At 46.1% G+C, this 18,615-nt stretch overlaps 1 protein-coding gene across 1 annotated transcript in view; it reads left to right on the forward strand.

Annotated features, from left to right (window-relative positions):
• The window catches only part of LOC144597081 (uncharacterized), a 104,102-nt gene that overhangs the window by 2,545 nt on the left and 82,942 nt on the right, over positions 1-18,615 (forward strand). The window contains exons 2-3 of the mRNA XM_078405997.1: positions 2,526-2,732; positions 9,320-9,421. Coding sequence (XP_078262123.1) covers positions 2,673-2,732; positions 9,320-9,421 — 162 coding nt within the window. The 5' untranslated portion in view covers positions 2,526-2,672. The remainder of the gene's footprint in view (positions 1-2,525; positions 2,733-9,319; positions 9,422-18,615) is intronic.

Here is an 18,615-nt window from a genome sequence, read left to right on the forward strand (position 1 = left end):
TGTTCAGTGCGTGAGATGAGCCATTGGAAAACTCATTCCAAGTCTTCTTGGCAATGAAGGAGCTTGGGAGTCCTTTATTGCCACCGAACATTGTTTCTCGTTCAATTAGCGGAAAAGAATGCACACAATGACGGTGCTATTCTCAACCGGAATGCTGAGTTTGTGTGTTCCTCCTTGCCAAGGTTTCATCTTTTCCATAAGGATAATTGTTTCACTCGCTGTGTTTGGCTGGAAGATTCACCCTAATTGAACTGAGGTTTGGTGCACAGAGTCTCCAACCCAAAGTAGAAGGGAACAAGCTGCCAGAGGAGGTAGTTGAGGCTGGGACTATCCCAACGTTTAAAGAAACAGTTAGACAGAGGTACACGGAATAGGACACAAAAGGCTGGAGTAACTCAGCGGGACAGGCAGCATCTCTGGAGAGAAGGAACGGGTGACGTTTCGGGTCGAGACCCGTCTTCAGAACAGGACAGGTTTGGAGGGATATGGGTCAAACGCAGGCGGGTGGGACTAGCATAGATGGGGCATGTTGGTTGGTGTGGGCAAGTTGGGCCGAAAGGCCTGTTTCCACACTGTATCACTCTGACTCTCTATGACTCTATGACATTGCTGTAGTTCATGGGATCACTTTTCAAGTTGCTTCCATACACTGTTGTAGTGTGCTGTTTCAACAGCCCCTCCTGACTGAGTTAGTGCACAATTGTTAAATAAAATTTCAAGATTCAAGATTGTTTTAGACAATAGACAATAGACAATAGGTGCAGGAGTAGGTCATTCGGCCCTTCGAGCCAGCACCGCCATTCAATGTGATCATGGCTGATCATTCTCAATCAGTACCCCGTTCCTGCCTTCTCCCCATACCCCCTGACTCCGCTATCCTTAAGAGCTCTATCTAGCTCTCTCTTGAATGTATTCAGAGAATTGGCCTCCACTGCCCTCTGAGGCAGAGAATGTTATTGTCATATGGGGAAACAGAACAATGACTTTCTTACTTGCAGCAGCACAACAGAATATGTAAACATAGTACTCTGCAAATAATGTAGTAAACAACAAAAAATAAACTCAGTATGTTAAAAAAACACCAATAATAATGCAAAGACAAAATCAATATCCCCAACTCTATGTAGTTTGGAGTTTAGTTTAGTTTAGTGTAGAGATACAGCGTGGAAACAGGCACTTCGGCCCACCGGGTCCGCACCGACCAGCGATCCCCGCACACTAACACTATCCCACACCCACTGAGGACAATTTTTACATTTACCAAGCCAATTAACCTACAAACCTGTACATCTTTGGAGTGTGGGAGGAAACCGAAGATCCTGGAGAAAACCCACGCAGGTCACGGGGAGAACGTACAAACGCCGTACAGACAGCCCCCGTAGTCGGGATCGAACCCGGGTCTCCGGCGCTGCATTCGTTGTAAGGCAGCAACTCTACTTCTGTGCCACCGTGAGCTGCTTCTTCCCAAACAGCTTCTTCCCAAACTCTACCACTACCAACTCCAACTTGGGCAGTCACGGTGGCGCTGCTGTTACTGTCCTCTAAGATGCACTTAAGTACCTGGGGTCCTGGGAAGTGAACTCAGTGGGCTGAAGGGCCTATTTCTATGCTGTAGCTGTAAACTAAACGAAACTAAATTCTAAGAGCTTCTAGCAGTATTGATGGCGATGCAATTGCTGGTATGTCTTTCTAAAAACAAACATCTTGTTTGCAGCAATGGCAGCTTCAGTCTTTTCCAATAAATTCCTTTCAAATTGCCATTACTTCACAGGGAGCCGGACTGATCTTGACGCAAATCCAACGGAGCGATTTTCCAGTCAATTTTTCCAGTTTAATTAGTTGTGTATTGAAGTAGTTGTACAAACAAAGAGATGAACATACCAGGCTGTACTTATTTTACATTCAAGTGGTAGTTGGCTGCTCTATTCCCCCCCCCCCCCCCCCCACCCCCCTCCCATCTGCTCACAGCTTTCATTGCAGGTCTGGTAAGAACAGTATCCTCTGGCTGCTCCCCGTGTCTAACCCCTGTGTCTCCAGATATAACACCTTGTAATGGCTCCTCCCAGTCCATTATGCCCATATATGTGTTCATCTAAGTGAACCAAAGTGTCCAAAATAACACGGCAAGATATATCTAGACAAAATAATATAATATGCTGACAAACACAAATGGCTCCTACATTTACTTTTATCCCTTTAGAGAAGTACATTTGTGATTCTGGCTGTGTTAGAGTCTGCTTCTCACTCCACACACATCTCAACATGGTTGACTTTTTACTGCCTTATCAATCCATTCAGTTATACCAAGCAGTTCGGAATGACATGAGGCGATGTCTCATCATTGTTATCTCAGGGACAATTAGGCATGGGTATTGAATGCTTGCTTTGCCAGTGAAGTCCGCGTGCTGTGCATAAACAAAAATGCCATGCTCTAATCTATGGGAATATCGTTTATTTTATTTTTTTGTGTGTGAGAAATAACATTGATTCCATAAATCATATTCATTTTCTGTTTCAATTGACAGTCGCCTGCTCTTCCTCCTTCATCCGTGAGCGTCGTTTATTGAGCGAGGAGCTGAATCTGTGCAAAATGGATAAGGAGCGTTTCACTTGTGCCTGAGAACGTTCCTTCGCATGTGTTTTTGCATGTAAAAAACCACCGGCATTCCAACATGCAGAACAGGTACCAAAACCCAACACCAGGGAACATGACCGGAATATACCTGGGAATGGTATGTGTTGTTTACTGGTGGCTCACAATAAATAACAAAGTATGTGTAAAGGTAGACGCCTTGCCGCGTTAATCCAGACTGAATTTAATACAATCAGACGGAGGATTAAGTTCCCTTTGTGACAAGCTTTCATTTTGTTCCTTGCGGCGGCTTATTCCAAACCTGTTTTGCAATCACCTTACCCCTTGTACCTATTGATTTGACAAAGACCTGCAATTGCCATTTGTGAGAGGTTGCTAAGTACTTGTTGGCTGCAACATTTTCCATATTACAACAGTGACTGCCATTCAAGAGTCATTTCATTGATAGTAGAGACCTGTGAGACATCCTGACAGATGCGGCGTAAATGCATCGACAGCTAGGTTGAAATTTATATATATAAATTGGACAGTTGTACAGGGCCTTGGTGAGACTGCACCTGGAGTATTGTGTGCAGTTTTGGTCTCTTAATCTGAGGAAAGACATTCTAGCCTTAGAGGGAGTACGGAGAAGGTTCACCAGATTGATCCCTGGGATGGCAGGATTTTCATATGAAGAAAGATTGGATAGACTAGGCTTATACTCGCTGGAATTTAGAAGACTGAGGGGGGATCTTATAGAAACATATAAAATTCTTAAGCGGTTGGAGAGGCTAGATGCGGGAAGATTGTTCCCGATGTTGGGGAAGTCCAGAACCAGGGGTCACAGCTTAAGGATAAGGGGGAAGTCTTTTAGGACCGAGATGAGAAAACATTTCTTCACACAGAGAGTGGTGAGTCTGTGGAATTCTCTGTCACAGAAGGTAGTTGAGGCCAGTTCATTGGCTATATTTAAGAGGGAGTTAGATGTGGCCCTTGTGGCTAAAGGGATCAGGGGGTATGGAGAGAAGGCAGGTACAGGTTACTGAGCTGGATGATCAGCCATGATCATATTGAATGGCGGTGCAGGCTCGAAGGGCCGAATGGCCTACTCCTGCACCTATTTTCTATGTTTCTATGACAGGTACATGGATAGGACAGGTTTGGAGGGATATGGGCCAAACATGGGCTGGTGGGAATAGTGTAGCTGGGACACGTTGGCCGGTGTGGGCAAGTTGGACCGAAGGGCCTGTTTCCACACTGTATCACTCTATGACTCTATGACTCTAAAACTGCAGATGGAGGGAAAAGTTAAGATGTGGTCGTATTGGGTGAAATGTGGTGGGGATTTTGATAAGAGGGCCAGGAATAAAATAGTGCTGTGGAAAGATGGAGTACATTAGATAACAAATGGGTAAGGTTTTAAGTCAGATCAGTCGGAAGAAGGGTTCCGACCCAAAACGTCACCCATTCCTTTTCTCCAGAGATGCTGTCTGACCCGCTGAGTTACTCCAGCATTTAGTGTCTATCTTCGGTGTAAACCAGCCTCTGCAGTCGCTTCCCATACAAGGCTTTATGTCAAGCAGATGTTAGCAGTGTAGTTAGAAGGAAGGAAACATGGTCCCGATGTTGGGAGGCAGGAAACATGTTCCCGATGTTGGGGGAGGCCAGAACCAGGGGCCACTGTTTAAGAATAAGGGGTAGGCCATTTAGAATGGAGATGAGGAAGAACTTTTTCACCCAGAGAGTTGTGAATCTGGAATTCTCTGCCTCAGAAGGCAGTGGAGGCCAATTCTCTGGATGCTTTCAAGAGAAAGTTAGATAGAGCTCTTAAAGATAGCGGAGTCAGGGGGTATGGGGAGAAGGCAGGAACGGGGTACTGATTGTGGATGATCAGCCAAGAACACAGTGAATGGCGGTGCTGGCACAAAGGGCCGAATGGCCTCCTCCTGCATCTATTGTCTGTGGCCAATTGTCTAAGAAGCAGTGGGGGTTTGGAGGTGGCCAGCGGGAGGCGCCGCGGTGCATTGAGTTGGAGCAGTGGCCGCGGGAGACGAGTGGCGATGTGTTCACACGCGTTCGGTGGAGTGGGCCGCTGGAGAGCCTGCAGCAGCCAGGGAATCGATTGGACCAGGCACCGACCACTGGAGACCCCACAGAGGTGGGACGAGCATGTGGATCTGACGTGGCCTGCAGCGGCATGGAGCAGGGGTGAAGGACACCGATAGCATCACCGGGCCAGACCGACCCAGAGCGGCAAGGATAGCCGGCCTTTAAGGCCAAGATAAGACTACATTTTTAAAGAACTTTGAAACTTGAAGTTTACAACGGCATCGGCGGCACGGTGGCGCAGCAGTAGAGTTGCTGCCTCACAGCGCCAGAGACCCGGGTTCCATCCTGACTATGGATGCTGTCTGTACGGTGTTTGTACGTTTTCCCGTGACCTGCATGGGTTTTTTTCCAAGATTTAAAAAAAAATTTTTTTTTTTAGATTTTCGGTTCGTTTTTTTAAAAGATTTTCGGTTTTGGATCTTTGGTTTCCTCACACACTCCAAAGACGTACGGGTTTGTTCGTTAATTGGATTGGTATAATTGTAAAATGTATCCCTGTGGTGTGTGAAGGATACTGTTAGTGTGCGGGTATCGCTAGTCCGCGTGGACCTGTTAGGCCAAAGGGTCTATTCCGCATTATACTTCTAAGCTTAACTAAACTAAACGTGGCTTTGAAATTGTGGAGACTCTTGTATACGGCCTCAGTATAATCTACTATTCTTACACTCTTGTACTTGGGTATGATTGTGTTTACGAATAATAAGGTTATACTGAATTAGATCGTCATACCGCACAGAAACATGCTCTTCAACATAACTGGTCCATGCCGATCAAGGTGCCCCATCTAAGCTAGTCCCATTTACCTATATTTGGCTCATCCCTCTCATCATTGGCGGTCACACGAAGCGAGTGTGACTGTCCTCTCCATAGGGTGGGATGCCTGTGCGTGACTTTGTTTAACGTGGGGAGACTGGTGCACAGACAGCCACCACATGTTCCTTGACAGATCTGGGTCGGGATCCAGTGGCGTGGAGTCCATGACGACCGGGGACCCTTTTCTGCTGCAGCCTTCATCCATTCGCCTTCCCAGCCGTTGTGACGCTCCACTAAAGTCAGCCGTCACCCTCCCTCCGCCTGTTCCACCGTTGGGGTCTTGGTTGGATCGCTCTTTGTCAGGGACCTCCCCCTCGACCTTACCGCCATGGGTGACCCTACCAGGAGCGTAGCTCCAGATGGCATCGCTCTCAGGATCTCAGGACCACACAAGTTTCTCCACCTCGACAAGGTTACAATCCACGGAGAAGTCCCTCTAAACCTTTCCTATACATATACCTGCCCAGGTGTGCTTTAAATTTTGTTCACAACTCTCTGACTGAAAAAGTTTTTCCTCATCTCCATTCTAAATGGCCTACCCCTTATTCTTAAACTGTGGCCCCTTGTTCTGGACTCCCCCAACATTGGGAACATGTTTCCTGCCTCTAACATGTCCAACCCCTTAATAATCGTATACGTTTCGATAAGTTCCCCTCTCAGTCGCTCCAGTCTTTCAACATATGACAGTCCTGCCATTCCGGGAATTAACCTAGTAAACCTACGCTGCACGCCCTCAATAGCAAGAATATTCTTCCTCAAATTTGGAGACCAAAACTGCACACAGTACTCCGGGTGCGGTCTCACTAGGGCCCTGTACAACTGCAGAAGGACCTCTTTGCTCCTATACTCAACTCCTCTTGTTATGAAGGCCAACATTCCATTGGCTTTCTTCACTGCCTGCTGCACCTGCATGCTTCCTTTAAAGAAGAAATAAAGACAGCGGGAGATAATATTGTCAAAAAAACAGTTAGCCATTAGGTAACAATTGCAGGGTGGTTGATTTCACTTGTGAGATGACTTGCAAACCTTCACTGCAATTGCACAATTAACAACCTCTTCACTCCACCCCCTTGAGCTGTTACGTGCGGCTTGTTGGCAAAAGGTGGAAGCAGAGGACATGTCTACACTTGCCCTGAAGCACCACACCTAACTCATGTGGTTTGAATGTAGTATGAAAACACAAGTGAATTTGCAAAATAATTAAAGTAGTCACATCTCCAGGAGCTAGTTTTTGTCTTCCATTTACATCTCAGTAATATTATTTTTTGCTTTCAAATGGAAATGATTATCTAAATTTCAAGATTCGCAATACTCGAACAACAATGAAAAGATTTTCTATATCAATCAGTGGAGTAAAGCTATGGAACAGAATGAATGCGGAATTAAAACAATGTTCAAACATCATCCAGTTTAAAAACAAATATAAACACATGATTTTTTCTAGGTACATTGAGGAGGGGGATTAACAGTCACCAGGGGTCTACATATAATAACACATCATTATTTAAATAAGTATATCTAAATGAACATATAAGGGTGTATGAGTATTTTTGTACTAATATCTGACTTATTATACGGGTGGGTGACTATATTTGTATTTATATTTTGTATGTAAATGGTCGGGTATATGTATATATATGATTGGCCTAATGTATGTATATATATCAGATGTAGTTAATATAGACATTATTGTGTAAATAGGTATATTCATATGATTGTGGGGGTGAGTGAGTATATATGTAGTTATATATGTATTTTAAGTATTAGTTATTATAGATAATACTTGATAAATATTGATTAGGGAATGGGGGTAGGATTAAATAAATCCACACTTCTTCCTACTCCTTTTCGCACATGTAAAGACGTTAAGTAATGGATGAAATTCTTTGTATTTCTTCTGTTTTTTTGTTTATTTTGTTTTTTAATTGATGTCTTTTAACATGTACGAAATAAAATAAAATGAAATGATGAAGATCTGCATACAGTATATTGTGAATCACATTCCTTTCAATGTAATTGTTTCCAAAGTATAGAAACATAGAAAATAGGTGCAGGAGGAGGTCATTTGGCCCTTCATGGCTGACCATCCATAATCAGTAACCCATATGCCTTCTCCCCATATCCATTGATTCCACTAGCCCCTATCTAACTCTCTTTTAAATTCATCCAGTGAATTGGCCTCCACTGCTCTCTGTGGCAGAGAATTCCACAAATTCACAACTCTCTGGGTGAAAACGTTTTCTTCTCACCTCAGTTTTAAATGACCTCGCCTTTATTCTTAGACTGTGGCCCCTGGTTCTGGACTCCCCCAACATTGGGATCATTTTTCCTGCATCTAGCTTGCCCAGTCCTTTTATAATTTTATACGTCTCTATAAGAGTGTTTAAGAGGTTTGCAATAGGCAGATATCTATACAACGAATGGAAGAATTCCATGCTCCATTCATTGTGCTCATGGCTGATCATCCACAAACAGTAACCCGTGCCTGCCTTCTCCCCATATCCCTTGATACCACTAGCCCCTTGAGCTCTATCTAACTCTCTTTTAAATTCATCCAGTGAATTGACCTCCACTGCCCTCTGCGGCAAAGAACTGCACAGATTCACAACTCTCTGTGACAGAAATGACAAGTGTATTAACGGGGACAGGTCTACGTGATTGCCTGACACTTTGCCAAAAACTTCACACGAGTCTTGGAGGAGAAATGTAGCAAGAGAAATGTCAGCCAAAATTAGGAATTTGCTGGCATCTACTGTATTTTCATGTACAGTTTATGGCTAGAGCAGTTAACGGCATAACCTTCAACAGCGTGGATGTACAGAGGGATCCAAGTCCATAGCTTCCTGAAAATGTAGAATAAACAGGTAGATAGAGTGATAGGTAAGACATATGGAAAGCTTGCCTTCATAGAAAACATAAAAAATAGGCACGGGTTACTGATTAGACAATAGACAACAATCAAGGAGGAGGCCATTTGGCCCTTTGATCCAGCGCCGCCATTCATTGTGATCATGGCTGATCATCCACAATCGGTAACCTGTGCCTGCCTTCTCCCCATACCCCTTGATTCCCCAAGCCCCTAGAGCTCTATCTAACTCTCTTTTAAATTCATCCAGTGAATTGGCCTCCACTGCCCTCTGTGGCAGAGAATTCCACAAATTCACAACTCTCTGACTGAAAAAGTTTTTCCTCATCTCCGTTCTAAATGGCCTACCCCTTATTCTTAAACTGTGGCCCCTGGTTCTGGACTTCCCTAACATCGGGAACATGTTTCCTGCCTCTAACGTGTCCAACCCCTTAATAATCTTATAGTGTAGGAAAATAACTGCAGGTGCTGGTACAAATCGAAGGTATCACAAAATGCTGGAGTAACTCAGCAGGTCAGGCAGCATCTAGGAGAGAGGGAATGGGTGACGTTTTGGGTCAAGACCTTTCTTCAGACTGATCTTCAGAATAATCTTATATGTTTCAATAAGATCCCCTCTCATCCTTCTAAATTCCAGGTATTTATTCACAAAATGCTGGAGTAACTCAGCAGGTCAGGCAGCATCTCGGGAGAGAAGGAATGGGCGACGTTTCGGGTCGAGACCCTTCTTCAGACTGATCTAAATTCCAGACAGACTTCTAAATTCCAGTGTATACAAGCCCAGTCGCTCCAGTCTTTCAACGTACGACAGTCCCGCCATTCCGGGAATTAACCTAATTCCACGCTGTATCACTCTATGACTGTACTGGCAAGTTTCCCTGAGTAATAAATAAACATTGAAATGATTCCCATTGTTGAACAAGGCTTATAAAACACTGGTCGATCCTCCTGTCTTTCAGAGAGGCTCTCCTCCGCGGATCAACCACCTGGCTGCGATACCGCCACTTTTTCGTCGGCTCAGCTTTTGCCGAGCCAGAACTTCAATGGAACATCAACGTTTTGTGAGTACTAACCTCAACGCAAACATTTAGACAGAACCTCACTGGAAGTGGACTGAAGCAGGTGACCCGGTAGAGTTGCTGCCTCACAGTGCCAGAGACCTGGTTTTCGATCCTGACTACGGGCGCTGTCTGTGTGGAGTTTGTACGTTCTCATACGTTTCGTTCTCGTACATTTGTACGTTAAGATCTTATCGAAACGTATAAGATTATTAAGGGGTTGGACACGTTAGAGGCAGGAAACATGTTCCCAATGTTGGGGGAGTCCAGAACCAGGGGCCACAGTTTAAGAATAAGGGGTAGGCCATTTAGAACTGAGATGAGGAAAAACTTTTTCACTCAGAGAGTTGTGAATCTGTGGAATTCTCTGCCTCAGAAGGCAGTGGAGGCCAATTCTCTGAATGCATTCAAGAGAGAGCTAGATAGAGCTCTTAAGGATAGCGGAGTCAGGGGGTATGGGGAGAAGGCAGGAACGGGGTACTGATTGAGAATGATCAGCCATGATCACATTGAATGGCGGTGCTGGCTCGAAGGGCCGAATGGCCTCCTCCTGCACCTATTGTCTATTGTCTATTCTCCTCGTAACCGCGTGGGTTTCTTCCAGGGGCCGGTTTCCTCCCACCCTCCAAAGACGTCCAGGTTTGTCTGGTTAATTTGGGTTTGGTAACAATTGTAAAAAATTGTCCCTAGTCTGCAGGGTAGTGCAAGTTGGTTGTTAGTTGTGGTTGGCACGGAGTCCGTAGGCTGAAGGGCCTGTTTCCATGCTGTATCTCGAAAACTAAACTAAAGGTAAGGCAGTCAGAGAGCATTCAAACTCGCTAGAGGCAGGAAACATGTTCCCGATGTTGGGGGAGTCCAGAACCAGGGGCCATAGTTTAAGAATAAGGGGTAGGCCATTTAGAACGGAGATGTGGAAAAACATTTTCACCCTGAGAGTTGTGAATCTGTGGAATTCCCTGCCTCAGAAGGCAGCGGAGGCCGATTCACTCGATGCTTTCAAGAGAGAGTTAGATATAGCTCTTAAGGATAGCGGAGTCAGGGGGCATGGGGAGAAGGCAGGAACGGGGTACTGATTGAGAATGATCAGCCATGATCACATTGAATGATGGTGCTGGCGCGAAGGGCCGAATGGCCTCCTCCTGCACCTATTGTCTATTGTCTATAACTCAGGGTTAGCATTGAAACACAACCGGCAGAGCTTGAATCAGGCCTTTACATCCATTGTTTACATCCAAAATTGGTGTGCTAGTGGAAAAAGTGGAATATTTTTGCCCTCAATGGAAACAAGGAATATTTTGGTCACCGTGTGCCCATGCCTCATTATGATCAGCAAGTGAACGGTGTTTCCTTACTTGCATTCAGCTGCACTTTAACGGAAATAAAAACAAGGTTTTATTTAATTTTAAAAACAATTTATTTCATTATAATAAATTGCTCATGAAACAATTTGTTTCACGAGCAATTTGGGTTGTTTAAATTGATACTGATTAGCTAATTAATTTATTACATGCGGCACGGTAGCGCAGCGGTAGAGTTGCTGCTTTACAGCGAATGCAGCGCCGGAGACTCAGGTTCGATCCTGACTACGGGTGCTGCACTGTAAGGAGTTTGTACGTTCTCCCCGTGACCTGCGTGGGTTTTCTCCGAGATCTTCGGTTTCCTCCCACACTCCAAAGACGTACAGGTATGTAGGTAAATTGGCTGGGTAAATGTGAAAATTGTCCCTAGTGGGTGTAGGATAGTGTTAATGTGCGGGGATCACTGGGCGGCACGGACTTGGTGGGCCGAAAAGGCCTGTTTCCGGCTGTATATATATGATATGATATGATATGATATGATGATGGGAGGCGCATTCCCAATCTCGTTTTACAATGACAATAAAGATATATTGTATTGTATTTGTATTGTATTGTATGAAATCAGAACTTGTGGTACACTACATCCACCGGCTCTCCTCTGTCCATTTTCTGTCCATGTCAGTACCCTACCCCCAATACCCATCTTGTTTGTGCCTGGTCTGGAGGAGGGTTTTATTTATTTATTCGTGTCATCACACAGCTGTTTGCGAACAGCGAGCAGATTTTAGTGCCACGTGGTTGTCCTCTGCAAGATCCTTTACAGTGCGTGTGTCATGCAGCATGTCACAGCTCAGGAGGTGTTCCATAGTCTGGAGGCCCCGTCCACACTCGCAGTCTGCCACATCTTCAGTGTATCCCCACTTCAGCATGTTCGATTTGCTCCTCCCCACGCCTGTCAGCAGTCTGCTGAGACTGTGCCAGGTTGTCCATGGTTAGTGGGAACCTGGTGGGAGTTTCTCAGAGGGATCGATTGCCATGTGAATGTCTTCCAGAGATCTCTCCAGTCTCTCTTCCCTGAGTTTGAGCCTTCTGGACGATGCACTTCAGTCCAGGGGATGGACAGAAGAGAGGAAACTCAGAAGAGAGAAAGACAGAAGGAGGATAATGTAACATGATATTTGTAGGATGTGCAAAGAAAATTAAAGATTTCTGAGATCATTTTTAATTTCTTGCCCTCAATAACACTTGCAGAAAGTCATCACACCCACAGCCTTACAACCTAACGGTTCTTGGTTAGCTTACAACCGAATGGTGTGAACATTAACTTCTCCAATTTCAGGCAACTAACCTACTAACAACACCTCCCACCCCCTTCCTGGAGTTTCACCCATTTCTCCCATTCCCCTCCGTCCCCTGTCTCTCCCCCATCCCTTTACGCCTACATTCATTCCTCTGGCTTCACAATCCATACCTCTTCTATCCTTATCTCACCCATTCCATCTCTTCATCGATGGTCCAACCATCGACCCATCAAAACCCCCTCTCACCTGTATCCACCCATCACTCACCCAGGTTTTGTTTCTTCCCTACCTCTCTTCTCATTTTCTCCACCCCCTCACCCCAGCACAATTAGTCTGAAGAAGGGTCCCCACCCCACTGGGGTGTCAACTACCTCTGTCCTGGGCCTCCTCCATTGTCAGAGTGAGGCCCAGCACAAATTGGAGGAACAGCACCTCGTATTTCACTTGGGTAGTTTACACCCCAGCGGTATGAACATTGACTTCTCCAACTTCAGATAGTTCCTGCTTACCTTCTCTCTCCATCCCCTCCCCTTTCCCAGTTCTCCCACCAGTCTACCTGTCTTTGACTACATCCTATCTTTGTCCCGCCCCCTCCCCTGACATCAGTCTGAAGAAGGGTCTCAGCCCGAAACGTCACCCATTCCTTCTCTCCAGAGATGCTGCCTGACCCGCTGAATTACTCCAGCACTCTGTGAAACGCCACGTATCCATGTTTTCCAGAGATGCTGCCTGACCCGCTGAGTTACTCCAGCACTCTGTGAAACGTCACCTGTCCATGTTCTCCAGAGATGCTGCCTGACCCGCTGAGTTACTCCAGCACTCTGTGAAGCGTCACCTATCCATGTTTTCCAGAGATGCTACCTGACCCGCTGAGTTACTCCAGCATTGTGTGCCTACCTTCGATTTACACCAGCATCTGCAGCTTTCGTTCCTGCACTCCTTCATTTCATTCCCTGTTTGATTGCAGTAATCAATGAATGCCACTAGAGAGAGTCAGAGGTTTGTAAAACTGCAGGAATCGTGGCTCATTTTCATGCATGCCTTGTGCTTACCACAAAAGGAATGAGCACAGATCTAATGTTCCTAATGTTTACAGGGAGGGGGCAAGTAAACAGGGTGGGCTGTCAGTCATAGGGACAGCAGGGGATGTCACGACCCTGTTGCCATTAATGGCTCAGCTCATGGATATTTATATTTCATATTTCTCAACCAGGGGCTGGCCATTTTAGAAGCTGGCTGTATGTTATTGTGCTTGGATGTTATTCAGGGATTTGAGAGGGTGGTGAAGGAAAGATGCTGAAGTGGTTCTGGATGGGAGGATGAGGAAAGGGTGGGAGGGAGGGAGTGAGTGTTGAACGTCAGAGACTGTAGGGGGAAAGACGGACTTTGAAAGGTTCGGCTTGTGAGCCGGTGGAAGTGGGGGACAACTGTTGTCAAGCTGGAAAGGGTTCAGAGAAGATTTACGTTGCCAGGACTAGAGGGTGTGAGCTAAAGGGAGAGGTTGAGCAGGCTGGGACTCTATTCCTTGGAGCGCAGGAGGATGAGGGGTGAGCTTATAGAGGTATACAAAATCATGAGAGGAATAGATCGTGTAGATGCACAGAGTCTCTTGCCCAGAGTAGGGGAATTAAGGACCAGAGGACATAGGTTTAAGGTGACGGGGAAAAGATTTAATGGGAATCTGAGGGGTAGCCTTTCCACACAAAGGGTGGTGGATGTATGGAACAAGCTGCCAGAGGAGGTAGTTGAGGCTGGGACTATCCCAACGTTTAAGAAGCAGTTAGACAGGTGCATGGATAGGACAGGTTTGGAGGGGGGTGGGGGGCAGGAAGGACTAGTGTAGATGGGACATTGTTGGTTGGTGTGGGCAAGTTGGGCCGAAGGGCCTGTTTCCACTCTGTTTCACTCTGTGACTCTGATTCCAACTGTGCTCCTCCTGACCCACCATTTTTTGCCAAGCATCTGGTTCTGCGGTTGTTTTTTAAAGTGTCTAGATCAAACGAGGGGCACTGTGTTGCAGCTGCCTCACTGCGCCAGAGACCTGGGTTCCATCCTGACCTCAGGTGCTGCCTGTGTGGAGTTTGTACATTCCCCCTGTGACCATGTGTGTTTCTTTCGAATAGTGAATGCCCTGGGTAGAGTGGACGTGGAGAGGATGTTTCTACTTGTGAGAGAGTCTAGGACCAGAGGGCACAGCTTCAGAATAAAAGGACGTGCCTTTAGGAAGGAGATGAGGAGGAATTTCTTTAGTTAGAGGGTGGTGAATCTATGGAATTCATTGCCACAAACAGCGGTGGAGGCCAAGTCAATGGGTATTTGTAAGGGTGTCAAGGGTTATGGGGAGAAAGCAGGAGAATGGGTCTGAGAGGGAAAGATAGATCAGCCACGATTGAATGGCAGAGTAGACTCGATGGGCCGATTGGCCTGCTTCTGCTCCTATGTCTTATGAACATGACTAATGAACTCCCGGGTACTCTGGTTTCCTCCCACATCTCAGACGTGAGGGTTTGTAGTTGAATTAGCCGCTGTGAATTTCCACGAACTGTGAGATTTTTTTTTTTTGGCATGAGTCCTTTACCCAGCGTAGGGGAATCAAGAACCAGAGGACATAAGTTTAAGGTGAGAGGGTAAAAAGATTTAATAGAACCTGATGTGTAAGAAAATAACTGCAGATGCTGGTACAAATCGAAGGTATTTATTCACAAAATGCTGGTGTAACTCAGCAGGTCAGGCAGCATCTCAGGAGAGAAAGAATGGGTGACGTTTCGGGTCGAGATCCTTCTTCAGACTGATGTCAGGGGGGCAGTCTAAAGAAGGGTCTCGACCCAAAACGTCACCCATTCCTTCTCTCCTCGATGCGGCCTGACCTGCTGAATTACTCCAGCATCTTGTGATACCTGGCACTAAAATCGGCTCGCTATTGGCAAACAGTTGTGTGGTGACACGAATAAATAAAATCTCCTGGATGTAAGGAGAGTTGCTTTTGAATTTGCTTCCCTCATGCTTTCACACTGTGACGTTCATGAACAGCCGGCTGTCCTAAAGAAGGTGAAATAAGGGAAAACATTTTACTTGGTATTATGGAAAGAACAAAAAACAGTGAAACTAATTTGGTAGCTCTCCCACTGAACTGGCACTGGCATGCTGGGTTGAGCGGGCTAGTTGTTTAGGCATGGTTTTAAGATTCCACACAAAGGAACAATTCAAAGCCCGTGGCATGACTGCCAGGGTCTGTGGTCACTCAGCTGTGTGGTTTGAGATTCAACTTACGGAATATGGAGCAACAGACAATGACTCCCAACACAAATAAAAATCTAAGCACTGGAGTATCTCAGTGGGCCAGGCAACATCTCTGCAGGATAGACGCAAAAAGCTGGAGGAACTCGTCCATATCTCACGTTTCCCTTTCCCATGACTCTCAATCTGAAGAAGGGTCTCGACCCAGAACGTCCCCTATTCCTTCTCTCCGGAGATGTTGCCTGTCCCGCTGAGTTACTCCAGCTTTTTGTGTCTATCTTCGGTTTAAACCAGCATCTGCAGTTCCTTCCTAAACGTCTCTGGAGGACATGGATGGGTGACGTTTTGGTTCAGGACTCTTCTTCAGAGTAGGAGGGAGAAAGCTTAAAAAGTGGTGCTAACTCCCCTTCCCATTCCCACATGGACTGTCGTATGTTGAAAGACTGGAGCGACTAGGCTTGTATACACTGGAATTTAGAAGGATGAGAGGGGATCTTATCGAAACGTATAAGATTATTAAGGGGTTGGACACATTAGAGGCAGGAAACATGTTCCCAATGTTGGGGGAGTCCAGAACCAGGGGCCACAGTTTAAGAATAAGGGGTAGGCCATTTAGAACGGAGATGAGGAAAAACTTTTTCAGTCAGAGAGTTGTGAATCTGTGGAATTCTCTGCCTCAGAGGGCAGTGGAGGCCAATTCTCTGAATACATTCAAGAGAGAGCTAGATACTCTTAAGGATAGCGGAGTCAGGGGGTATGAGGAGAAAGCAGGAACGGGGTACTGATTGAGAATGATCAGCCATGATCACATTGAATGGCGGTGCTGGCTCGAAGGGCCGAATGGCCTCCTCCTGCACCTATTGTCTATTGTCTCCCTTGGCAGCGGGAGGCCACATGCACACTGGAGGAACAGCAATTCATATTCTGCTTGGCTGGAAAGATTGAATGCTACCGTTTTTGGTAATATCTCCCAAATTCTTTCCTCCCACACTGGTGTACACCCATTTCTCCCACTATCCTTCTTCCCCCATCCCCACCAACCCCATCCCTCCCTCTGGCATTACATTTAATTCCTCCTCCCTCCTTATCTGACACCCTTTTGTCGCCTTTTCATCTCTTGTCTTTGTCACTGAGTCCACTCACCTATCAATAAACCCCCCCTGACCTACATCCACCTATCACGGTGGCGAAGCGGTAGAGTTGCTGCCTTACAGCGAATGCAGCGCCGGAGACTCAGGTTCGATCCTGACTACGGAGTTTGTACGTTCTCCCCGTGACTTGCGTGGGTTTTCTCCGAGATCTTCAGTATCCTCCCACACTCCAAAGACGTACAGGTCTGTAGGTTAATTGGCTGGGCAAATGTAAAAATTGTCCCTAGTTTGTGTAGGATAGTGTTAATGTGCGGGGATCGCTGGGCGGCGCGGACCCGGTGGGCCGAAGGGCCTGTTTCTGCGCTGTATCTCGAAATCGAAATCTATCACTTGCCATTATTTGTCCCGCCCTTGGCTTTTCCAGCTTTATCTAACCCCCCCCCCCCCCCCCACTCCATTTAGTTTGAACCGAAATGTCACCTATCCATGTCCTCCAGAGATGCTGCCTGACCCACTGAGTTACTCGAACACTTTGTGTTTATTCTTGTAATACAGCATCTGCAGTTCCTTGTGTCTCCAGCTACCAAACAACGCAGACCATTCAAATGTTGGTGAAATGACGAATGCAGAAACTGGGCAGGGCGTTCCCCATCTTTAATAACATGGACTGCCCCCAGGCATTGGGGAACTGCTGTGTAACAGGGAACCGCAGATGCTGGTTGGAACCGAAGATAGACACAAAAAAGCTGGAGTAACTCAGCGGGTCAGGCAGCATCTCTGGAGAGAAGGAATGGGTGATGTTTCGGGTCGAGACCCTCCTTCGGACTGAAGAGGGGTCTCGACCCCAAACGTCACCCATTCCTTCAATCCCAAGATGCTTCCTGACCCGCTGAGTTACTCCAGTTTGTGGTGTCTATATTGGGGAACTGCTGCTCTTTGATGTGGTGCATCTGCTCTACGCATTCAGTTCAAATCTCTTCGATCTTTCTTTAATTCTTTTTTAGCAAATGAAACAAAGACGAAGACTATTAGCAATCACAATGGATCCCATTTAGCTTTAAATGTCTTGCATTCCAGGTCAATTTTACCGGCTCGATGATACTTATGCAAACAAACACATTTTGTTGGGTTACTGCAGCACACACATTTCAGCTTCAGTTTGGAGATACAGCATGGGGAAAAGGCCCTTCGGCCCAATGGGTCCATGTTGACCATCAGTCACACTACTTCTGTTATCTCACACTACTTCTGTTATCTCACTTTCACATCCACTCCCTGCACACTGGGGCCACTGTTTTACAGAGGCCAATTAACCTACAAACCCGTATGTCTTTGGGATGTGGAGGAAGCCCACGTGGTCACGAGGAAACATGCAAACTCCACACAGGCAGCACCTGAGTTCCGGATCTGACGCTGTGTGGCAGCATCTCTACCACTGTGCCACTTTGTTGTACGGCTGTGTAGCTGATGTTCATTTACGTGGCAATCAGATGTGAATCTATATATATGTAGATTAGTTGTAGGGCAACGATGCCAAAGTAATTAATAATTGAAGATATTCATAGCTTTGTAAATTGACATAAGGAAATGTCCAAGTCATGGCTGTGGAGGCCAAGTCAAAGGATATGTTTAGTCTGAAGAAGGGTCTCGACCCGAAATGTCACCCATTCCTTCTCTCCTGAGATGCTGCCTGACCTGCTGAGTTACTCCAGCAGTTTGTGAATAAATACCTTCGATTTGTACCAGCATCTGCAGTTATTTTCTTACACTGTTTATAGACAATAGGTGCAGGAGCAGGCCATTCGGCCCTTCGAGCCAGCATCACCATTCAATGTGATCATGGCTGATCATTCTCAATCAGTACCCCGTTCCTGCCTTCTCCCCATACCCCCTGACTCTGCTATCCTGAAGAGCTCTATCTAGCTCTCTCTTGAATGCATTCAGAGAATTGGCCTCCACTGCCCTCTGAGGCAGAGAATTCCACAGATTCACAACTCTCTGACTGAAAAAGTTTTTCCTCATCTCCGTTCTAAATGGCCTACCCCTTATTCTTAAACTGTGGCCCCTGGTTCTGGACTCCCCCAACATTGGGAACATGTTTCCTTCCTCTAACGTGTCCAACCCCTTAATAATCTTATATGTTTTGATAAGATCCCCTCTCATCATTCTAAATTCCAGTGTATACAAGCCTAGCCGCTCCAGTCTTTCAACATATGACAGTCCCGCCATTCCAGGAAAGGAAGAGATAGATGGATCATTAAGGCAGAGAT

This window comes from Rhinoraja longicauda, chromosome 9 (genome assembly GCF_053455715.1).
Source record: "Rhinoraja longicauda isolate Sanriku21f chromosome 9, sRhiLon1.1, whole genome shotgun sequence".
Lineage (NCBI taxonomy): Eukaryota > Metazoa > Chordata > Chondrichthyes > Rajiformes > Arhynchobatidae > Rhinoraja > Rhinoraja longicauda.